The sequence below is a fragment of the Cynocephalus volans genome, chromosome 2, assembly GCF_027409185.1.
Source record: "Cynocephalus volans isolate mCynVol1 chromosome 2, mCynVol1.pri, whole genome shotgun sequence".
NCBI lineage: Eukaryota > Metazoa > Chordata > Mammalia > Dermoptera > Cynocephalidae > Cynocephalus > Cynocephalus volans.
The window spans coordinates 1,526,276-1,550,223 of NC_084461.1; the positions used below are offsets into that span (position 1 = coordinate 1,526,276).

At 49.1% G+C, this 23,948-nt stretch overlaps 2 protein-coding genes across 2 annotated transcripts; one reads left to right on the plus strand and one right to left on the minus strand.

Annotated features, from left to right (window-relative positions):
- Positions 1–2,907: 2,907 nt before the first annotated feature.
- Positions 2,908–4,072, minus strand: MRPL36 (mitochondrial ribosomal protein L36). The gene is made up of 2 exons (XM_063087481.1): positions 3,979–4,072; positions 2,908–3,595 (listed from the first exon to the last, which is right to left on the minus strand). The coding sequence occupies exon 2, from the start codon at positions 3,580–3,582 to the stop codon at positions 3,337–3,339; it is 246 nt and encodes an 81-aa protein (XP_062943551.1). The 5' UTR covers positions 3,583–3,595; positions 3,979–4,072; the 3' UTR covers positions 2,908–3,336.
- Positions 4,073–6,055: 1,983 nt separating this feature from the next.
- Positions 6,056–23,138, plus strand: NDUFS6 (NADH:ubiquinone oxidoreductase subunit S6). Its single transcript, XM_063087325.1, has 4 exons — positions 6,056–6,208; positions 6,651–6,704; positions 20,863–20,985; positions 22,943–23,138. Exons 1-4 carry the CDS (start codon positions 6,101–6,103, stop codon positions 23,009–23,011), a joined length of 354 nt encoding a protein of 117 aa, XP_062943395.1. The 5' UTR covers positions 6,056–6,100; the 3' UTR covers positions 23,012–23,138.
- Positions 23,139–23,948: the final 810 nt, after the last annotated feature.

The following is a 23,948-nucleotide window of genomic DNA, read 5'->3' on the forward strand; positions in this document are numbered from 1 at the left end:
TTTGGAACAAAGTGTGGGCTTGGCCTCACAGGATGGACTGGCTTTGGGTAAGTGCCTGTTTGCAGGTCAGCAGGACCAGCTGACTCCACACTTGGGGAGAGTGCCCACTGCATGCCAGGCCCTGCAGCAGGTGCTGAGGACATACCCAGGACTAAGAAATGGGTCCTGTCCCCCAATGTCCTGATCCACTAAGATGCTGTAATAAGACACCACAGATTGGTGGCTTGTAAACAGCAGAAGCATCTCTCACAGCTGTGGAGGTTGGGATATCCAAGAAGAGACACCAGCAGATTTGGTGTCTGGTGGGGCTGCTCCCTGAGCCCTGGCGTGGTGGGAGGGGCGAGGCAGCATCCTGGGGCCTCTTCTATTAGGGCACGGATCCCATTCATGGGGCTCCAGCTTCACGACTGAATCACCCCCAAAGGCTCCACCTCCTGGTACCCTCACATCGGGCGTTACAGCTTTAACATGAATTTGAGGGAACACTCACATTCAGGCCATAGCACACAGTTCTTTGGGTTCTCAGAAGAACCCCGAGGGGACAGGTGAGTAGTAACTCTGTCCCTTTCAAACATGAGGCTTCTTCCCCAGGACCCCACTGAGGAGTGACCAGTCACCCAGCCCCAGGAGTTGCCCCACTTTCTCCACCGCTCCTCTTGCTTCAGCAGCACGGACCAGCCACACTGTGCAGCAGACAGCCCGAGCCCTTTGTCTTGACACGACAGGAGTTCTTGCCCACACAGAATCCACAGTGCGTCTGGGTGGCTGCCCGGGGCAACCATCCTCCAAGTGGCAGCTGGGCATCACAGCCCACGTGACCCCATTGGCCCCTCCACCTCTGAAGTGCTCCCAGCACTGCTGTGGGAGGAGAGAAAAGACTCACCCTCAGTGCTTCTGCCGAAAAGCAGCGCACCCGCTGTTCACACGTGGCAGGCTGAAGCCCACAGGTGGGCCATGCCCAGCCTCGGGGCACAGAAGCAGGATCCCCCCCCAGGTACAGCAAGGAAGGAGGGCTGGACCCGCTGAGCAGCGCTGGTCACGCCTTCCATGCTTCTGTCACCATAGTGACACTGTGAGGTTCATGACACAGATCAAGTCAGACCCGATGTATAAGCAATCTATCAAGTCATAAATATTGATATGTAAAGTACCAACTCTTTCTTATGAAAAGACATGTCTCTGTGGGTACATGTGTGACATATTACACAGAAGATGATCTGTCCCTGCTGATGGGTGCCGGTCTCCTCTGGGGAGTGCATGGGCAGACAGGCTGGCAATTGTGACGTGTTCTTATCATCTGTCCATGTGGTCACTCATTTTTCTTCTGCCTGCGGCACTGTCCCCAGTTGATTGTCCTCTAAGTCTCTTGGGGAATAGACAATAATGTGTATTTGAACAGCACCTCTAACTTTCCAAAGCATATTCTGTTACTCAGTTTATCAGCACAAAACCTCCATGAGACAGGGAGGGCGTGGCAGAGATAGTGCTGGTGACCCTGGCCCACCTCTGGGCCACCCTGGCTGCAGAGGGTAGCTCCACCTGGAGCTCCCACGTCTGCAGGGCAGCTTTCTCTGGACCCACAGGGACTTGCTCAGCCCACCTTCAGGGTAGCTTGGAAGAGCCTGGGATTAAGACCCCACAGGTGACCCACATACTCACCATTGCTCCCAAGAGGCACCAAGTGTCCTCAAACGGACACAAAGAGCTCCTGCCCAGCCTGTGCCCCACAAGATCCCTACCTGCAGCTGGAGTTCAGGGACGGTGAATGAATCAAGCTATTCAGGCTTATTTTTATTGGAAAATGTTCTCAACTGGAAAATTTTGGAAATAAAATGATGAAATGTATTCTATATTTGCTAATTATAAAAACACACGCAACACTGAAAGCAGTAATAGGCAACATTTAGTGCATCTGCTATGTGTCACGTACTTCTGACTCTTTGACAGGAGAATTCTGAAGTGGCTTCCTACTTCCATTTAACAGATGAGGAAACCGAGGCACACAGCAAGGTTATACTGGCAAGCGGCACGGCTGGGGGTTCAAATCCATGCTGGAAACCACTATGCAACACTGCCTTTCAAAGTACGAGAAGTGAACGATTAAAATTGACACACAGGTGCGGTTCACAGTAGAAAGGGCACCAGTGGTCAAGGTGCAGCCATGGCCTCCTGCCACCTGTCAGGTCTCATCATGGGGGTCTCTTCTTGACCCCACTCCTCTGCTGTCCCAGAGGCCCAGTTACCGACAGGACTCCTTGGGGCAACACCAAGACTCCAGATCATCTCATTCTGGATTCTCTGCCCATGACTACCATCAATCAGTGCACAAGGCCCAGACTGCAGGCTCCTCTCCCCAAGGAAACCCAGCAGGATCAGGTCTGAAGCACAGCACACATCACAACAGCTGCTGCACCGCCTTGGGAAACTGAACCTGAGTCTCAAAATCTTCACACTTAACCATGAACTGTCATTATCCTCTGAGAACGTCCCTATATTCATGACACTTACAGGAAAACGGTTTTCTGGTAAGATCCTCTTTGGATGAAATGTTATTCTCAAGGGGAAACTTGTCCACAGCTATCTGCAATGGTGTCATGGGACTACACTAGCAGAACAGTTCAGAACATTGGTGAGTTAACTGTGCCAGACCAAACCAAAGTTCTTTGGATTTATGCAGATTGATTTCCCTGAGAGCACAAACACCATCCGGCTTTCTAGCACTGACAAATGGCAGCAGTCCCCAAATGCCGAGATGTCCAGTGCTTCCAATGGATACTGTAGATTCTTCTGCAAAACCACCAGTGTATTATTTTATTCCTTTGTATGTGTGTGTGTGTGTGTACACACTACTTCTTTCTAAAAACATCAACTTGCTCGTATAAAAAGCATTACTACTCTGGAGTCTCATAGGATGACAAACATATTTAATTGATATCCAAAATACATTTGTATGTAAGCAAATTAAATTTCCCTTGAGTTTACGATGGCTATCCCCATCTTTCACTCTCACCCTGGAAGGTCGGGAATGTTGGGACAACAGGACTGCACCCGCGTCGAGAAGCTGTCGCACGGTGCCCTCCACACTTAACTCGGTCCTTTCTAAAGTGCCTGCATTCTGAGGTCGGCGGACACCACCAGCCGTCCCTTCACACTGCCTGGTGACCTCCGGCTCTGGCACAGGCACAGCTTGCAGGAAGGTACACACACGGGTGAGACGGCCGGGGACCGAGCCGGCAGCACCTCAAGGCCGAGGGTCTCGGAGCACGCACGGTTCAAACTTCATCTCTCCTTGCACAGGCGAAGCCACTTCCGCGGGGCCTTCCCGCCCAGGCCGGGCTACATCTGCCTCTGCTTGTGCTTGGGGCTGGCGCTGCAGTACACGAACCAGCGGCCGCGCCGCTTCACCAGGCGGCAGTGGGCGCAGCGCCGCCTCAGCACGGCCTTGGTCTTGAAGCCCAGCGCGGGCGGCGGCGGCAGGCCGGGTGGCGGCCGCAGGGGCGCGGGGAGGGCCACGGGGAGAGGCAGGCGCAGCAGCGGGCGGGCCGCGGAGCTCAGCAGCCTGCTCAGCAGGAGGGAGGCCATGCTGCGGCCGAGCCTGCGGGGACAGACGGAGGCGGGGGTCCCGGGCCGAGCCGCACTCCGGCTACACCCGCCGGCCCTCCACGTGTGCCCAACCCAGGCTCCGGTCCGCGTCCGCCAGACCCCGACCCACGCCGGGGAGGGCAGCGACGCCTGCCCAAGGCCCGGGTAGGCCCTGCGGACCCCGCGAACTCGGGCCCCCTCCGCCGACGGGACCGCGAGCAGCGAGCCCCCCAGGGCCGCAGGACCCCCGCCCCACCCGCCGGCGAGGTGGGACCCGCGATCCCCTCGGGGAAACTGAAGCCAGGGGCTCCGGGGCGGCCGGCCGCACCATTCCGCTCCCCCCCACAACCTCCACACCCCGCAGTCCCGGCCCTCGGGACACCCGGGACCCCTCACCTGGGAAGAAGGTGCTAGGCCTCCCAGCAACGCGCCCTCGCCACGCGTCGGCGCAGTAGGGCGGAGACGCCGGAGCCGGAAGCCGCCGCCAGGAAGAAAGATGGCGGCGGGGATCACGTGGTATGCCCGCCATCTGGAGTCAGAGGCGGAGACGGAGCCGCATGCGCGCTGGGGCCTGAGGCCGCCGCCTCCTACCCGGAAGTCCCCGCCTGCGCGCCTGCTGTTGAGGCAGCATGGCGGACGTTCTCGGTGAAAACATGCAGAAATAAGAACGAAAATAGATATCCGGAATGAAAAAGAAATCACTACCGACTAGACGTTAGAAGAAACTGACAAATACCAACGTCTGAACAGATTGTAGAAAGATCACATGTTATTATTAAGTGGACATCCTGGGAGAAATATGAAGAAGCTCCTGGAAACGAGTGACAATAGACAATGTCCCTAGCTGGGTACAATCAAACTATCTTTTCCTCCCCTCCTACATTATAAAAACCTACAGAAAAATGGAAAGAATTCTCCAGTGAACACCCGTATATCACCACGCAGAGTCTACAATGAAGTCGCTTACACCTGTGTTTTCAGGTACCTGTCCGTGACTCCACCCACCTCACCTGCCAGGTACCAGAAGGAGCTGCAGACACAGCCACATCTGCCCGCCCTCCCTGCCGTCCGCACTTGCTGAGCATCGCTAACTCAGCCCACTTGTGCACCTGACCAGGTGAACGTGGGGCTCAGGAGTTTCAGCAGCTTCAAGACAAATATGTCCTGACCCACACGTTTGTGGGGACACCGTTCACTTTTCGGGAGGTTTTTTAAAATCTGCATTCTTGTTTCCTACTGCCTCTCTCCCCTCTTTCTCATGTCCCCGACCTCCCACCCATCCCTAGGTGTTTGGTTTTTGGTCCTCGGGCTCGGGCCACAGCAAAGAAAAGGCAGATGCTGGAGTGTGTCAAAGGGCAAAATCACAACAAATTGAAAGATCTCAGTTGGCTTTATTGCAATTCTAGAGTCGGGCAACATTTCATTCGGTATAAGAGTAAGTTCGAATGAGCCGAGTAGACGAGGTTGGTTTTATAGACAGAAAAGGCTGAAGAAAACAGAAACAAAAACCAAAAATTGGCCTTTCAGTTACTTTCTTTGTGAGGTGGGGACAGGGAGACAGAACAATAGAAAAATAAGTGACTAGTTCTATCAGGTTCCTTTAGGCTTTCTCTTTTGTGTACGGATCAAAGCAGCGAGAACTTCATTGTCATGCCATTGAAGATTTAAACTGGTCTGTTTGGGAAGTTGACTGTTACTTCTCTTTCCTGATTTCTTGGTCAGACCACCACTTAGTTTAGGTTTGGTGAGGTGGAATTTAGCAGGGGTGACGCCATTGTAATTTTTAGTCTGGTCTTTGGGGTCTAGTGCAGGAACTTAGTCAAAAGCAATGGCCTCCTGTAATTTTTATTTTACAAGTGTCAAGCTGCAACTGAACCCAAGTTGGGTTGGATTACAAACCAGAATTGGTTCCCAAGCTGGCTCTAAATAAAAGGATCCATTTTAAAGTCTGTATTTGCGTGCTGGATAAAATCAATTATAGCTTTGTTGCAGATATCCCCCAAATAAGCTGTCCCCTGCAGCCACACACAGGAAAACTGAGCATCCTGCATCGTGAACACACTTCCAGTTTCTTGTGCTAAACAAAGGACTCCTTCATCCAATAAAATCATCTTAAACGTCTCCTGATTATCGATTACCATAAGAATATAAACAATGTAGTTTTCATCTTCCCAGCCTTCTCCCAAATAAGAATCACCAGGGGGGCTGGCTGGTTAGCTCAGTTATAACGCGGTGTTATAACACCAAGGTCAAGGCTTCGGATGCCCACACCGCCTGGCCGCGGAAACAACAAACAAGAGTCTCGGGCACCTACTAAGGTTGCCCAGTTATCTGCCTCATCAAGTCCGAGGCGGCTTCTGCTCGGCCGACGGCGGAGCGCATGCGCACCCTTCGCCCCGCCTCGCGCGCGCCTTCACAGGGCGAAATAAGTCCCGAAAGCGCGAGCCCCCGCAAGATGCCGTGCGCATGCGTCGGCGCTCGAGCGACGGCGCACCGTGTCAAGGGTCGGCCGCGCAAGATGGCGGCGGCGGTGACCTTCCGCCGGCTGCTGGGCCTGCCTGGGGTGGCCAGGGGTTTCGGGGTGTGCGCTTCGCCGAGCGGGGAGAAGATTACGCACACCGGCCAGGTAACGGCCGCGGGCGGGTCGTGCTCTGTTGCATGCAAAGACGCGCCTGCGTCGCGTTCTCGGCGCGCTGCCGACGGCGGACCCAGCCCCCGCGCCGCAGCCTCCGGGGACGTGTCTGCGGTCGTGCGTGGTGGACCGGGGCCTGTGGTTTCCAATGGGCCGGACGCGAGGAGCGCGGCCCCGGCCCGCTGCGCTGTCGGCGGCGGGACTGCGCCGCGTCACCCCCGTGTCCCCCCGCGTCCCGCCCGTGTCCCCCCGTGCCCCCGGGCTGCTGCGCGCAGTGCGGACGGCGTGTGTTGCCCACTCCTGTCTGCCCGGTCACCGGGGCCTGAGAGTCAAGGACTCTTCCCTGTGATGCTTACACCGGACGCGAGGTCTTCTCTTGCAGAATGAGTAGAATCACGTGAAAATCACGTGGGTCTTTTTCTCTTCCTTCTCTCAGGTTTATGATGACAAGGACTACAGGAAAATTCGATTTATAGGTCGTCAGAAAGAGGTGAGTATAAGGCTTTGGTAAAGAGAGGTGAGTTTTTGTACAACTCTTGTATAACCAACAGGAAGTAGAAACTAACGTGTAAGATTTAGATAGATTCTCCCCATATTGCAAGCACCCTAGAGGCTCTGGAGTTCTGCATTTCTACTAAATGTTGATCGTGTCTGCCCCTTACTCCCTGAGATACGTCACCTTTTGTGACTGTGTGTTGGGAAAATAGAATAGTTTGGTCAGGGCCCTCGCCTCGGTCCCGTTGGGTGTGGTTTAGCACATCCATGAGTGAGTGAGTGAGTGAGAGTGAGAGAGAGAGAGAGAGAGAGAGAGAGAGAGAGAGAGAGAGAGAGAGAGAGAGAGAGAGTGTGTGTGTGTGTGTGTGTGTGTGTGTAGTTAGTGCACGTGCACGCCAGTGTATTTTTTTTTTAGTTTTGTTGCTATTCTTGTGTTCTTCAGAGAGAGAGAGAGAGAGAGAGTGTTTTGGTGAAGCAGGCGGGCGGGCGTCTGCCTCGAGCGTCTGCCCGGCACAGCCATGCTCTCCAAACCTACGGTTTCCAAGGATCTTTGTCATAGACCTGCGTGAAGGGGTCTGGGGACCCAGCCAGGTGTGTGAGGGATCTGGGGACCCAGCCTGGCAAATGAAGGGTTTGTGACCCAGTCTGTGAATGGGTTTGAGGGGTCCGTGGGCTCCAGACTCAGCCTTAGCTCGACAATCGGCCCAGTTGGTGCAGGATTATCAGCAGGTAAAAGAGCCCAACAACTGGCGTGGTCGCCTAGCTTTACAATTGACATCATGAACAGGATAAAGAGCCGCTACACTGTGGTTCTGATTTATGTATAAATGGGACTGGTCTTTTTCCCATCTCTGGTCTTATGCTCCCGAGGCTCTCAGACTAAAGTAAATCATATCAACTTTGAAATTACTTCTCTAATCACTGTTTGGGGTGTACTTCTCATAGTTCTCAGCAAATAAATTAGGCCCTGTTTTTTACAGCAACTTGCACTGACAAGCTGAGAATGGCACATGAATTATTCTTTTCTGAGGGGGTCTAACTGCTCCACAAATTGTGAAGAAAGGTCATTTAGCTCAGACATCCTTGAGGGTGACCTTTGGAAAACAAGTGTTGAGTTTGGACTCCTGCCTAAATAAGCTTGTCTTAACTGTTACCGAACTCAGGTCCAGCTGCCTGCCTCCTTGAGAAGGTAAGGAAAAAAAGAACTCAGAAGTCAAATGGTTGGTCTTAGAAAAGCAGTTGTATTCAGCTGAAGGAGTTGGTAGGCCATTCTATCTCAAAAGTTTAGATTAATTGAGTGATTTTTAAAGGAATGGCTGAGGGAATGGAACGTGGGAGGTGAAAAGCAGGAGAGAAGGAGACAGGAGTTACAAGGGGTCTGTGTGTATAGGTCAGGTACAGGGTCTTGCCCAAGGCCTCGTCTGGCTTCTGTTTTCATCTTTGCTGTCACCTAAGGACCCTGCAAGATTTTGATTTGCACTGGTATACTTGGCTCGTGCCCAAGGTCAGCTTTCAGTCACTTGGCCTTGATCATTTCTCAAAACTCTACAAGTCTCAAATAAAGAACTGTTAGCTTCACAAAGCTCTAATTAGCTTCTTGGCCTTGCTTTCCTACTTAGCGAGCAAGATAAGAAAGTCAGGGGATGGGAAGAAAGAGTGGAAAGTAAAAAACTATGCTTTTAAACCTTCCCCTCCCCGCCCCGACCCCACAGCAGCCCAGGTGGTTTTAGGTCCCAACATGGCTTCAGTTCTGTTCACTCCCAACGTTACCCCTCACTTCCTTCCTGTCACTTACATCTACCAGGTCCTGAATTCTCATTCAGGCATTCCTCCATGTTTGCTGAATTTGTTTTTGTCCACCACAGCCACCTTAAATCACCCTCTGCCCACTTCACTCAATGTGCTGGTTCTTATTTTTACACATTAGTGGTCCCTAAATCATGGTTCCCCTTCCCCTTTGATCTTGGTTACATTGTCCATTCCCAGTGTTCGGACTTTATACTTCTATTCTGGAGCTACAGGGTGTTCTAGGGAAGCTCACCTGGCCGTGAATTCGCTCGTTATGTTTTGAAAATTTGGCCCATTTACTGCCATGTGTCCAATGAATGGGTGGCAGAGAAGTTTGTATTCTGCCTGTTGACTGACTGACTGGTAATGCTGCTTGAGTTTTGAGTTGAGAAAGGATCCTGAGGCCTGCTCCAGGTTCAGTGGAAGAATGTGTCTTGAGTAATGTCTGCCAGGAGGGTGGTACTGGAGAGGGCTTGTCTGCAGCGTGTTTGCCTCTGGCGGAGTGGAAGCCATGTGGATTTGCAGTATAACAAGCTTGAGGCTGAATTGCAGCATAGGTTACTGCCTCTGATATTCAGTTTTCTCATTTGTAAAATGGAAACTGTGAATATTTTTTATAGAATTTTAAGTCTCCAATAAGATGTAAATTGTCTAGTAAGGCTTAGCATATGGTAAGTCCTCCTTCTTTCCATCCTCAGGACCCCTTTTTGTTTATTCTTTGAGTTGTTAGTATGTTTCCAGTAGTAGCACCTGTTCCATATGCTCAGTGTACCCTCTAGCCTAGTGTTTCACAACAAGCAGCTCATGGCTTTTGGAATGGACTGTTTCTTTTTTTTTTATTTTATTTTATTTTATTTATTTATTTTTTTCTAATGTCGATACTTTAATTCATTGAATTTTAAAGGCTGATAAAAAGTGAATTTTCTTTTTTTTTAAAAAATTTTATTTTGTCGATATACATTGTAGCTGATTATTGCTCCCCATCACCAAGACCTCCCTCCCTTCTCCCTCCCCCCTCCCCCCCAACAATGTCCTTTCTGTTTGCTTGTCGTATCAACTTCAAATAATTGTGGTTGTTATATCTTCCCCCCCCCCCCGGTTTTTGTGTGTGTGTGTGTGTGTGTGTGTGTGTGTGTGTGTGTGTGTGTGTGTGTTTATATATTAATTTTTAGCTCCCACCAATAAGTGAGAACATGTGGTATTTCTCTTTCTGTGCCTGACTTGTTTCACTTAATATAATTAATTCTCTCAAGGTCCATCCATGTTGTTGCAAATGGCAGTATTTCATTCGTTTTTATAGCTGAGTAGTATTCCATTGTGTAGATGTACCACATTTTCCGTATCCACTCATCTGATGATGGGCATTTGGGCTGGTTCCAACTCTTGGCTATTGTAAAGAGTGCTGCGATGAACATTGGGGAACAGGTATACCTTCGACTTGATGATTTCCATTCCTCTGGGTATATTCCCAACAGTGGGATAGCTGGGTCGTATGGTAGATCTATCTGCAATTGTTTGAGGAACCTCCATACCATTTTCCATAGAGGCTGCACCATTTTGCAGTCCCACCAACAATGTATGAGAGTTCCTTTTTCTCCACAGCCTCGCCAGCATTTATCGTTCATAGTCTTTTGGATTTTAGCCATCCTAACTGGGGTTAGATGGTATCTCAATGTGGTTTTGATTTGCATTTCCCGGATGCTGAGTGATGTTGAGCATTTTTTCATATGTCTGTTGGCCATTTGTATATCTTCCTTAGAGAAATGCCTGCTTAGCTCTTTTGCCCATTTTTTAATTGGGTTGCTTGTTTTCTTCTTGTAAAGTTGTTTGAGTTCCTTATGTATTCTGGATATTAATCCTTTGTCAGATGTATATTTTGCAAATATTTTCTCCCACTCTGTTGGTTGTCTTTTAACTCTTTTAATTGTTTCTTTTGCTGTGCAGAAGCTTTTTAGTTTGATATAATCCCATTTGTTTATTTTTCCTTTGGTTGCCCGTGCTTTTGGGGTCGTATTCATGAAGTCTGTGCCCAGTCCTATTTCCTGAAGTGTTTCTCCTATGTTTTCTTTAAGAAGTTTTATTGTTTCAGGGTGTATATTTAAATCCTTAATCCATTTTGAGTTGATTTTAGTATACGGTAGGACTGTTTCTTTTTCTGTGCTCAGATTGTACACATGTGCATTCTCCTGAAAGTTAAGTTGTCTGGTTAGATGTGTGACCATGACATTTGGAATGTAGGAACCGATGGTGCTGAGAGGATTTGCGGGCTCTTTGGTTTTCATTTGGCCATGAGATTGTGGAGATGGGAAGGTTTCTCCCAGTGGAGGTGCCTTGTCTGCTCTCAGGAGTGGCAGGACCACATCCCTGCTTTGTGGGTGTCGTGGTGTGGTGGCAGTGGTGGCCAGGGCCCTGGGTGGGGCAGTTCTGGAGCAGAAGGTCTTGCAGCCGTTGGGAGGCCCCTAACTCAGCTCTTGTAATGATTTAGCAAATGTGGTTCCTTGTCACAAATACCTCTCTGCTGATAATTCTTTGTGTGGCTTTTGGTTTCTGGTTGGCAAAGTAGAGGTCAATGGGGGAACAAATTTAAAATAAATAAAATCAGAATTGGTGAAGCCAGTAAGGGTGAATGAACGGTTGTCTGTCTCTGGCCCTCACCTAGTTTCATTTTCACTTTTTGGATATAAGCAGTTAGGCAGAAACACCAGAACACCAGGAGGCTGGGATCCATCGAATGTGGCTCCATGTGTCCCTGCCCGGCCCCATGCCCTGTGCCAGGGTTACTTGACAGCCAGGTCTTTAACCTGTCACCACACCCCCTGCCCGCGGGACGGATTCCCTCATCAGATGTCCGAACAGAGGCGGCTCACTCCCCCTGGACCCACAAACGTGGTCTGGACATCTTTATGATTTCCTCAGACACTGTGTTGGCAGGGGTGAGTCCAGTTGAGACGCTGTGGCTCACCTGCCTGGGCCATTTCTGCCTCTTGGTAGCAGCTTTAAGGTGCGTGCCACCACCAGTTTTTGGACAGAGGTCACACAGCACTGATGTCTCCTTGACTTGCTGTGTTTGTTGCAGTGACGCCAGAGTTGTCCTTCCGAAAGGTGCTGCAGGTTGTGTTAATGGAAGTAATCACTGCAAGCAGTGCTCGGGGGGGAGGGGAGGACTGCTGAGTTTTCACTGGCTTCTGGTCCCCCTGCCCCCCAAAATAGAAAACAAGTGTTGGTGAGGATGTAGAGAAACAGGAGCCATGTGCGCTGCTGGTGGGGTGTGAAGTGGCGCGGCTGCTGTGGGGAGCAGCGCAGCAGTTCCTAGGGAGTGAGAAATGGAATTACTGGGGGATCCAGTGATCCCACTTGGGGTGTGTGCCCCAAAGAAGGGAGGCAGGGTCTCAGAGAAGCATTGACGCACCCGCGTTCACAGCAGCGTTACCCACAGTAGCCAGGGGTGGAATCGGCTCAGGTGTCCATCGGAAGGTGAAAGGATAAGCAAAGTGTGCTCCTCCACACAATGGAACCTTTGTTGGTTTTTTTTTTTTTTTTTTTTTGCAGGGGGGGGGGGGGAGGTGGCCAGAACAGGGATCTGAAGCCTTGACCTTGGTGTTAAAACAACTGCACTCTAATCAACTGAGCACACGGTGGAATATTACTCAGCCTTAAGACAGAAGGAAATTCTGATATACGCTACAGCGTGGACGAAACTTGAGGACATTATGCTAAGTGAAATAATCCACCCACGAAAGGACGACTGTGCGATTCCGCTTATATGAGGTCCCCAGAGTGGTCACGTTCCTAGAGACGGAGTAGAACGGGGCTGCCGGGGATGGGGAGGGGGGCGATGGGGAGCTGCTGTTTCATGGACACAGTTTCAGTTTGGGAGGACGAAACGTTCTGGAGGTGGATGTGGTGATGGTTGCGCAGCATTACGATGTGTTTAATACGTTGAACTAACTGTACAGTTAAAAACGGTTAAGATGGTAAATTTTATGTTGTGTGTATGTTAACACAGTAGAAAGTATTGGGGGCGGTGCTTCAGGCCTGCGCAGGGAGTTGAGCACAGGTTCACTTCTGAGGCTCCCGTAGCCGGTGTCCCTTCGTCCTCTATCCTCCTTGGAGGCGGCACAGCGCACGCTACAGTGAGGTGACCGCCAGGCTGCGCGTGCCAGCTGTGTGCGTGCTGAGGCAGGAACTGTGCTGGTTATCGCCCAGGATGAGTGGTAACTCCCGGCTCAGAAGCAGAGAAGCCTTTTGGCATCTTTCACCTCATGTTGCCCAGTCTGTTATGCTGGCATGTCAGCATGTCACCGTCTGAGTCATGTGTTTTCTAATATGTGCACACATGTACACACATGCATGGCCACAGGTAGGCAAGCTACAGAGCTAAAAGGAAATGCTGAGGTTCCCCAGGGGTTAGTAGGTACAGGAAGCAGTCACCACCCCTAGAATTAGGGGTACTGAGGGGAAGAGGTGGGGTCACCAGGAGGCAGAGCGTGAAATGCTCCCGCGTGGAGTGCTGGCACCTCTGCTGCAGGCTCAGTATGCCAGGGTGGGCTGTGGCTGAGGGGCGTGAGCCTGTCAGCACCCCCTGCCAGACAGAGGGGCTGAGACTGTCCTCTGCTGAGAGGAAGGTTGGACTCGGGAGACCTGCTTCCCACGCAGCAGCAGGGTTCACCCTGGGTTCGTGATTGTTTGGTTGGTGCCGCAAGCAGAATTCGGCACTAACTTTCTTTCCATGTTCACCTACAGGGGTTCAAGAGGACAGGTCTGCCTGAGTCTGTCTGCTTGTCTCCTTGGAGAAGCAACCTGGGCGCCTCTTAGGGAGTGTTTGAGAGCTGGGGGGTTGTGGTGAGTGCCTTGGCAGCTGCCCCAGGCCTTTCCATGGCTCCCTGCTTCTTTACACTCCTCCTCCTGCATCCCCCTCCCGAATGCACGCTGTTTATCGTGGGAGTGGGCTGAAGGCCATCTGATTTTAAAATAAATGTTTAGGTTAGTTTGAATCACCGCTCTTTGCTTACTTCAGAAGGCTTGGAGTGTCAAAAATAGTGATTATAGTAGAGAGGTTTCTTTACCGCCCAGGACCCAGAGGAACATATTTGAAACTATGAACTCATAAACCCCAGGTTCAGAGTCTGGCTGCTCAGTCGATAAGCCGTGCAGGGTGTGTCTTAATTTCCTCTTTGTGGTGGCTCTGGGACGTCATGCTTATTCCTGCCCGCACCTTTGTGTCCTGTGATACCTTCTCTTCCTCAGTGCCAGCAAGGTTAGAGACTGGACTCTGCCAGTCCCAAAGCAACTTTGAACACATCATTCAAATAGCCTAGTTACTGTTTTGAGCATCTTTTGCAGACTTACCTAGTTTAAGAATTAATTTTGGATGAAAACTTCAATTTATCCTGTGACTTAAAGATTACATAAATACGTATCTCTAGCTAAATATAATTATTGGTATTAATGTTTAAAATATGTAATGTTCTAAGTAATTGAACTGAACTTTTTAGTCTGTTTTAAACTTGTAATTTTCATTAATGGAATCAGTATTTTACAGAACATTTATTATGCAGCTGGGTTATTTTCTTTTTGCATTGGTCTTGATATTATTTCATAGAATCACGTATTTTATATTTTATCTTAATAGATCTAATCTCGTCTTGACATAGGTACTGACACTCCCCAAATGTGTGAGTTATAAAGAATACATAAGAATGGTTTTATACTGACAAATGAATTTAAACTTAAATGTCTGTACTCAAATCAGTTGATCATCAGGAGGTAAATAACAGGGTAGTTTTACGTTTCTTCATTAGTGATGAATGAAGGACTCATGTTACAGCAAATGGATGATGCAGGGCGTGCCGCCCACTGTGTGTTTAGAAGGAAAGTGTTAGGGCTGCTGTGGCCATTTCTCTGTTAAAACCCAGCAGTGCTTTTCTCCTCTTATCCTGTCCTAGGTGAGAGTTTTAACATGGAGCCTGATTTTGTGTTGTGACTGGGGTGTATTTTCTGCTGGGCTTTTTGTATTCTTGTGGTTGAATGGAGTTCCTGGAGCCAGATGTAAATGGGAGGTTGGGGTCACCATTGAGCTGCAGGCAGTAAATGACAGGGGGCCAATCCCATGTCAGTCACCAGCGTCCCTGCGTCAGCTGCCCTTCCCGCGAGGAGGTGGCTGGTCTCTCTGATGGCCGTGATGGGGCCTGCGAGTCTGTTAGTGCGGCTCTTGTGACACGTTGTCACTTCTGCAGACACTGTGTTATTTACACACAAGGCTTCATTTGTAGGTTAGCTGCTTTGTCTGCAGCAGGGTGAACAGAACACCCTCACTTCGTAGCCCCTGCGTGGGTGCTGGCGTAAGGAGTGGCCAGACTGTCCGCAGAGGCAGTGTGTGTAAGGCAGCATGTTCAACAACACGGGGGACAATGCATGGCTTTTTGGTGTTTTAATGCAGCTTCATGTTCGAGTAACTTACTACTATGTTTCTGGAAATAGAACTTTAGGGAAAAGCTTTACAAGATGGTAAATCTGTAACTGACAGAGTTTCTTAAAAACAAACCTTTCCAACATGCCTCTGCTTCTGTGGGTTCAGGGTGTCACCTGTCTTCATGGCAGAGGGGGGCGTGCCTGCTTATGTGTGAGGGTGTGCAGGACTCAACAACGCTGTGTGTGTGTCTTCTATACAGAGAGTTGGCTGGCTTTAGACAAATAAGGAACTGTGCTTTTTAAACTGATTTTCAGGGTTTTACTGAAATTAAATGGTATGGCCCCCTCCCTCCTTAATTTGTAAAAATTTATCTGTGCCTCGTCTAGGCCTGCACGTGTAGGTGAGACTCTGGGCCTGCAGGGCTGGGAGCCAGCTACCACACTGAGCCAGCACTGCAGAGTGACCTGGGGCAAAGTTTATTAATCTAATTTCTAGCCCCGGCATTCCCCGAGCCTGTCTGCCTGTAAACTCGCAATTGCTTTAAGGGACATCTGTAAGGGAAAGAGTGGAGTCCTGCCTTTGACTGCGTGTAATTTCTGTCATTGTGTCTATCCATTGAATGAGCCTTTGGCTTCCAGAAATGAGAGGTTTTCACGACGTGTGTTGCTGCTTTTCACCCCCGATGAGGTTAAAGATGTAGAAGAGATGCTAGGTTTTTGTACGGTTACTGAGGAAAGATGCTAGCCAGGTAAAGGAAGTAGAGAAGATTTTATTAGGAGGCAGCAAGCGGACCTGCTGGGCTGAGCCGAAACTGGCGTCAGCACTGAGAGGCAGTTGGGAATCTTCTTGTATAGGGTTAAGGTTAGCATCTAGCCTAGCCTAAGAGGATGGTCACAGTGTTCCATTCCACACACAGCCTGTGCAATGGGAACAGACACCTGGGGAGAAAGAAACCTTGGGCTAGTGGGGAAACAGTTAACGGTGTCACACTCTGGGTACAGCCTGCTCAGCCTGCTGTAGGGACAGAGACTTAGGGAGATAGAAACTTAGAGGAATGACATTTATAGAAACAAAACTGAAGGGTGGGGGCTCTCGAAAAGTCAGGTTTCCAGTTCCAGGGACCTGACAGTTTTAGGATGTGCCATGGTGCTGGATGATCCCTGGGAGCCCACGTGCTGGATACAGACCTTTGCTGCTGACGACTAGGAACAGGTTCAGAGGATGACTGATCACTGTAGACAGCTTCAAAAGGAAGGACGTCAGGGTAGGGGGTACGGGGCACTTGTGATGCTGGAGTGGGACTGGCCACCCACGTGGGGCGCATGAGTAGATACACATAACCGGGGCTTGGGGGCACGGTGGGGACTGCACATGCAGACACTTCACTTCTTGTGCTGTTGCTCGGTGTTTCAGGCTTTGTCTCCTTGGTGTTCACTTCATTGACACCGGCTGTCACCAAGCACAACTGAAAGGGGCTGACTCATTACTGAATCTGATGAAATCAAGGCATGTCCCCCGTCCACGTTCCCCAAATTTGCCATCCTGGGCATCATTAGATACATTATTGGCCAAGCCGGGATGTTTGCTTTTTTTTTTGAGAAAAGTAAATGAGCTCTTTGAAGTAGAGGGAGTAGCATAATGATCCCCTCTTCCCACACAGCCTGGTGCTCAGTCCCAGCAGTCACCGGTCAGGGCCATGGTCAGGGCCATGGTCAGGACAGCCAGTCGTCTCAGCTCTGCCCTGCCAACACCCCTGCCCCACCACCCCAGCCAGGTCACAGTCAAGCGAATCTTTCACATCATGTCATTGAATCTAAACTTATCCACGGATACCTTCAAAAGCTATTAACACGGCAATAATATCATTATCACACCTAAAAAAAAAAGTATAGTAGCTCCTTTAAATTAAATATCAAAAGGGTGTGAAAGAGTCTCGATTATGTCATAGTTTTTAAATTTTTAAGTTTGACTGCGAGTCGAAATAAGTTCCATATATTGCAATTGCTGATGTATCTTAAGTCTCTTTTAATCCATTCACCTCCGTCCCCACCCCCCGCCCTGTCTCTTTTTCTCCTTGGAATTTATTTTTTAAAGAATCCAGGTCATGTCTTACTGACTGCCTCCCTTCAGTGCTGTTAAACGCGCCTCTTGTGACGTGTGTTTCCATCCAGAGCACACAGTATGTGACTGATTGTGGCTGTGTGACTCCGGAAGGAAGCACATGTCATCCACACAGTCTCCTCCCCCAAACAAAAACTGATCCACAATCTGACCAAGCCTCTAGATCCAACTACCAATTTACAAAACATTTGGAGGACAGGAGACACGGACTGATACAGTCAGGAACAGGCACAGATGCCCACAGTCTGTAATGCTGTTAATATTATAGGCAGAAGAATTGGTTAAAAAAAGTAATAAAGCTACATCTATTTGGAGGGGAGAAGAGGTATCCGAAAGCCCCTGAGAATCAATTATAAAACCAACTCAAAAGAGTCTGCACACTAGCAGGATATAAAATCGACATGGAACCTCTAACGTTCGTGTATGTGGATAATGAACAAGCAGGTACAGGACACGGGAGGAGGAAGCCCACTGTACGGTAGCAGCAGACAAGAGACACTTAGCAGAATCTGAGCAAATGCTCATGCCTCTGATGGAGAGCACTCCTGAAAGGCACCGGGCAAACGAGAGCCGTTCGTTCTTCTTGCCTAGTTGTTTTAACATCAAGATGTCCATTCTGGCTAAGTTAATTTATAAGCTTAATGTGGTCCCAATGAAAATAGCAATGAGCTTTTCTTTTTCTTTTTCTTTTTTTTTTTTTTTTTTTTTGGTGCAGCTTGCCAGTACAGGGATCAAACGCTGGACCTTGCTACTATCAGCGCCACACTGAACAGCTGAGCTAACCAGCCAGCCCAGCAGTGAGCTTTTCTACAGAGTGAGACATGCAGGAGTTGCTAGTGAAACACTGAACAGGAAGAGCTGTGTGTGCGGGGCGAGTGGGGGAGCTAGGTTTATCTGATGTTGAAGATACCTGAGCCTCTAAGTGAACAGTGTGGAGGTGTGTGGACAGACGGTGCACGGGACAGAACAGAAAGCTGAGTGGAGCTGGTGGCAGCAGACACTGAGGTGTGTGTCATATTGCTGGACAGAGAGGTTTGCTTTAATATGTGGTGAGAGACCGGTGGATAGCTGTCTGAGCAGAAATAAAGATCAAGTTCACTTCTCACACCATATACAAGCATGAAATCCAAAATGCTCTATAATTCTAAATGTAAAAACAAAGAAAAAAACAAATAGCCCAAGTACTAGAAGAAAACATGGGTAAATTTCTCTGTCTTGTAGGTAGAGAAGAGCTTTCTGTGTCTAAAAGTTCAGATGCAATAAAAGAGAAGATTGAAACTTTGGTTATGTAAGTCACATATATTTTTAAAAGTTTGCATAGCCCAAAAATACCATAAGCACTGTCAAAAGACAAATTGGGAAGAAATATTTGCAAATAATCACAGATAAAGGGCTGATATTCCTAATAAACAAAGAACTTTAAAATTTAGAGGAAAAAAACCAAAAAACCCTATAGAAAAATGGGCAGCAGACATGAACAATTTATAACATGAGAAAGCTGCCTGTCTCACTGACAGAAGAGTAATGCCAATGACAGCTGCTCGCAGGCACCCTACCTGGAGGTGAGGTTCCCCAACCGTCAGGTCCCCATTGTGACAAAACTAAATGAGTTTGCCCTCTGACCCAGCAGTCCCGCTTTTGGGAATTTACCTTTAAGGTGCGCTCCTGTAATACAAAGATACGTATGTGCAAGATTATTTATTGCAGTATTGTATGTAAAATACTGAAAACTATTTACGTGTGTAAGCATTGGAAATCGGTGGAATACAAAGCTGTGGTTTGTACACACAATGGAGGGTGAAGCAACTGTTATAAAAAGGAGCCAGGCAGACTCTGTGATGATGCGGCATGATTTTCAAGAAATGCTGTCAAGTGAAAAAGTGCAGGTGAACAACTTACACTACGTTTTGTGTAAAAAATAAAGGAAAGTGAGAAAAAAAAATACGAAGGTACATCAAAACGTTCAGTGGAAAAATAGAATTAAAAGATAACAGGAATCTGTCCGTGGGCTTTTGAAGCGCCTCTCCTGTGAGCGTGAGAGAGAGACCACTGGATTGGTCACAGACGAGGGCTGGGGTGCATGGAGTGGGTGCGGCTTGATATTCTCACCCCACTTTGTTTAGTTTTGACGTTTGGAGATTTGTTGATGTGATTTAAATCCCAGGGAGGGAAGGGGAACTAACCTGGACCACACCTGGCTCTGTGTCATGTGGTGCCGCAGCTGCACTGGTGGGCAGAGAAGCCCCACCATGGCCCGTCAGGTGGACCTAGGAGCCAGCTGTTGGGCACGTCTGGGTCCCCTGAGCACCACAGTAATCAGGGGCAGTCTGTGCTGTAGACCTTGAAGAAAATTTGGTCTCTGGAAGCCCCAGCCAGTGACACACGTCACATCCACGGAGGAGAGGAAGAGGGGGTGCTGCGCAGGAGCCTCCGCCAGAGACGCATATGTCACATCCATGAAGGACTGGAGGGTGGCAGTGCTGCTGCTCAGACCCTGTTAGGCCTGGTGCTGCAGTGGCAGCAGAGGAGGGAGGTTGTTGGAAGGTGTCGCTGCTCAACCACCTGGGAGACGCAGGTGCGGGTGGGACCCTCCATGGGGCCCAGTCTGGGAGCTGTGAGGGGAGCAGGTGTGTGGGCCTCTCTGGCTGGCAAGGAAGCACTGTGACTGCAGGTGGGGAATCAGCCACCCATGGCCAGTGACCAGTATGGAGCTCCCTGTGAGGGGTGGGTGGACGTCCTCTGTCACCAGACACGGAGCCTGAGAAGCTATGTTGTTGCAGAGGCCAGGATGCCCAGCCGGGTGCCACATGGACAAGAGCAGATGGGCCAAAGTGAGGAATGTTCTAGGAGGAAAGGGGTGCAGGAGACAGAGCCAAGGAAGCTGCTCTTCTTGATCCTGGACTGGGCCCTGGCCTGGGGAGAGCTAGAGGGACATTGTTGCTCTAACAGTTGTATGTGGGCACTTCACAAAGTTCATGGGAAGGTTCGTATTATTTTTTAATTCTGTTTTTCCACGAACTCTCTATAGTACCCTATTACGGGTGGTAATTTTGGTGTTTTAGATAAATCTACTACATCAGTGTTAAATTTACCGAGCTTGACAACTGCGTTGGGGTTATGTGACATGACAGTTTCATGAAATACACGTGGGAGAGTGTGGATGGGAAGGCCCATGTGGATGTGTGTGCTCTCAGTGGGTCAGAGAAAGCGTGTGTGCACGCGTGTGTGCTTGGGTGTGCTCGTGTGTGTAGGTGTATGTGCAGGTGTGCTTGTGTGCGTGCTCGTGTGTGCAGGTGTGCTTTTGTGCATGCTCATGTGTGTGCAGGTGTGCGTGCTCGCATGTGTAGGTGTGTGCAGGTGTGCTTGTGTGCATGCTTGCGTGTGTAAGTGTGTGTGCAGGTGTGCTTGTGTGCGTGCTCGTGTGTGTGCAGGTGTGCTTGTGTGCATGCTTGTGTGTATGCAGGTGTGCGTGCTTGTATGCGTGTGCACATGCAGATGCACAGAGAGAGGTGGAACGGGAGGAGGGACGGCTGACAAAGCCTTGGGGAAGATGCTGCCTATCACCAGATCCAGGAAAAGGACAAAATGCAGATTCTTTGTGCCATTCTCATTCTCACGGTGTTTCTGTAAGTTTGAAATTATATTCAAATGAGACGTTACCTGTATTTAATGAAATTATTTCTATAATTTAAAGCTATAATATTTAAATGAAAATGTAAAGAATAGATCTGTGCTGACAGTACATGAATTTGTGTATGGGGGGGTTGTCTACATTAAATTGGGTGAAATGATCAAGTTTTTGTGTTTGTCCACGTATGTTTTCTTGTTGCAGGTGAATGAAAACTTTGCCATTGACTTGATAGCAGAGCAACCTGTGAGTCAAGTGGACACTCGAGTAATCTCCTGTGATGGCGGCGGGGGGGCCCTCGGCCACCCCAAAGTGTACATCAACTTGGTGTGTAGCTGCCTCCGCTTCCCCACACACATGTCGGGGGCTTTGTTCGCTCCCAGTACGCACCTGTGCTTCTCAGGACCACCTTTTCTTTCTTGCCTGTCCCACATCTGCTCTTGAGGTGGCCCTTACAGTGTTGACTCTACAGAATTGTACCACAGGGCCTGGATGAGATGGCATGTGGAAGGTACCTTGTCAGCTGTGAGGTGTGGAAGGTGTGTTGTGTTTGATCAGGATCAGCGTCCACCTTCCTCTTCTCAAGCATGAAGGCTTCTGTCTTTCCTCTTTGCACCATCCTCGTTTGGTCCCTACGTCAGTCAGCTCGAGCTGCCATAGAAAGTGCCTTGGGCTGGGCGGCTTACACAGCAGAAATTTCTCACAGTTTAGAGGCTGGAAGTCCGAGGTCGCGGTGTGGGCAGAGTTGGCATGAAGATGGCATCTCTCCCTGTGTCCTCACATGGTCATCCCTCCATGTGTCTGTGTGCTCCTCTCCTCTTCTTATGAGGACGCCTGTCATGGCGTCTAGGCCTACCCTGAAGGCTTGTTTTACCTTCATCACCCTTAAAGACCCATCCGCACACGCAGTCACAGTGGGGTAGGGCTTCAGTGCATGACTTGGGGGACGCACTTTATGTGTGCCTGTCCCTCTGTAATCTTTTGTCTGTCGACAAATATAGATATATGGTTCCCGACTTATGAGGGCTCAGCTTACAACATCTTGACTTCTTGGTACAAAAGTCCCAAACATCCACCAGACACTGCACTTCAGGCGCGCGCACTCTGCGTTCACTTTCAGTGCAGTACTCAGTGAGTGACATGAGGGACTCAGCCCTTTATTATAAAGCAGACTTTGTGGTAGGTGATTTCACCCGACTCTTGGCTCATGTCTGTGTTCTGAGCACACTGAAGGTGGGCTGGGCTAAGCTGTGATGTTCAGTAGGTTAGGTGCATTAAGTACATTTTCAGCTTGTGATATTTTCAATTTATGATGGGTAAGTCGAGGAACATCTTGTACAGGGCCATAGAGAAGAACAGTGCACATAACCAGGGAGAAAAACCATGAGATGAAGTTCAGGTGTGTACATAGTGTGCAGGAGAGGGAAGGGTGTTTAGTAGTGAACACCTGGTGATCTTGTTCTCACTAAACGTAGTCTGTGGTTTGTGGATGTCATTTTCATTAGTGCTGATACTCATAGACCTTTGTATCTGCTGGTTCTGAATGCATGGATTCAACCAACTGCCAATGAAATATTTAAAAAAATACAGTATAGCAACTTTTTACATAGCATTTACACTATTGTATTAAAGTAATCTAGAGATGATTGAAAGTATACAGGAGTGTGTGTGCGGGTTATATGCAAATACTGTACCATTTTATGTTAGGGACTCAAGCATCTGCAGATTTTGGTGTCCATGGAACATCCTGGAACAAATCCCCCATGGATACCATGGGATGACTATACTAAAAAGGCAGTTGTGTAGCTCAGGTGCTTGTCATGAAAAGGGGACAGTGTAATAGACATAAACTGTTGAGCAGCCCAGAGCAGGATCCTGTCACCCTCTGCTTGTACCTGGGCGTGATCTTGTGCCTGGGTGTGGGTCATGGTCCTCTGTTCAGCACCCCACCCCACCACTCCAGGCACGTGGAGTTTGGAGAGTTGAGGGTGTTGTAGCTGTTGTGCTGACAGTGATGTCCTGGGCGGTCCTTTGAGATGGCTGCATGTCTCAGGGTGGGAGACTGAGGCTGGGGGCTTCTCGTCCCTTGCCCACAGGATTCCAGTGAGTCAAGGTGGAGCTGGAATTGACAGCCAAAATTCTCAGTAACCCCGTATTTTTACAGATGTTTCTAGCTGACAGTATATTTAAAGTTTTATACATACTTTTTCAATGTGTAATATTTAAAAGTTAAATTTGAAGTAGAATATGGAGAAATGATATCTTGCCTTTTGAATTTTTTCAGGACAAAGAAACAAAAACTGGGACATGTGGTTATTGTGGACTTCGCTTTACGCAGCACCACCATCACTAGAGCAAGGCATGCACCGTGGTCTTCCGGAGCATGCGCGTGAGTGTTTCCGTGTTAAATATGAAGTATGTGAAGGTCACGAGCTCTCATGAAGGGTGTTCCTCGTGCTGAATAAAGGTATTGCCATCAAGGGTGACGAGTCATGAGTTTGTGCCTTCCGTAGAAAGACCTTTTGAAAATGAGTGTTCACTCAGGAATGAGAGCGGGGCTGTGTCCCCTCCAGGGTGAAGTGTCGCCTGAGCTGCTCCCTGCGGGCGGCTGTGCAGATCTGTCCATGCGGATCTTCCACAGCATCTTCTCTCATCTGAGGGGGCTGGGGGGCAGGAGGAGAGCAGCGCCTCTGTTCTGCAGACACAACTGCGATTCAGAGAGCTGAGGTTTCTTCGAGGCCAAGCCTCAGTTTACCTGAGTGGAAAGTAGTGCCCTTTCCTGGCACCACTTGCAAAGTCCACGTTCTCACTACCCCGATCCTTACGTTGAAATACAGCAACTAAAAACTTAAGAATTTAAGTACCAATTTGAAGGTATTAAAAGTCATACTGGCCAAATTAAGTATTTAAGAGAGTACAGAGTGTAATGCAGCATAACTGCAAATAAAAACAGCTCGTGAGGGAGGGGAGGCCTGCTGGACCGGCCCGGGGCCTGGCGAGCGCAGGTGGGACTCCAGAGGGACGCCGCGGTGGAGCAGGTGGGGCATGATGCCGCAATGAAACACACGGCGGAAGAACGTTTCCTGAGCTGAAGAAAAACCTACAGGTCACAAGAACACACCTAGTTCCCTGCAAAATTGGTGAGAAAAGACAACTCAGTATATTGTGGTTAAAAAAAAAATCTAAACTTCAGAGTCTAGAGAAAGGAAAATCTCTTAGCTTCTGGATGAAAGAACCAATTATCGTTGTGGGAAGGTTGTCAGAGTGGCATCCAGCTTCTCACGTTCAGT

Bases quoted from the DNA above. Each gene is read 5' to 3' on its own strand.
- NDUFS6 (XM_063087325.1), top strand. From the start codon at position 6,101: ATGGCGGCGGCGGTGACCTTCCGCCGGCTGCTGGGCCTGCCTGGGGTG. The intron at 6,209-6,650 runs GTAACGGCCGCG...TCCTTCTCTCAG, and splicing joins AGATTACGCACACCGGCCAG to GTTTATGATGACAAGGACTA. The intron at 6,705-20,862 runs GTGAGTATAAGG...TTCTTGTTGCAG, and splicing joins TTATAGGTCGTCAGAAAGAG to GTGAATGAAAACTTTGCCAT.
- MRPL36 (XM_063087481.1), bottom strand. From the start codon at position 3,582: ATGGCCTCCCTCCTGCTGAGCAGGCTGCTGAGCTCCGCGGCCCGCCCG.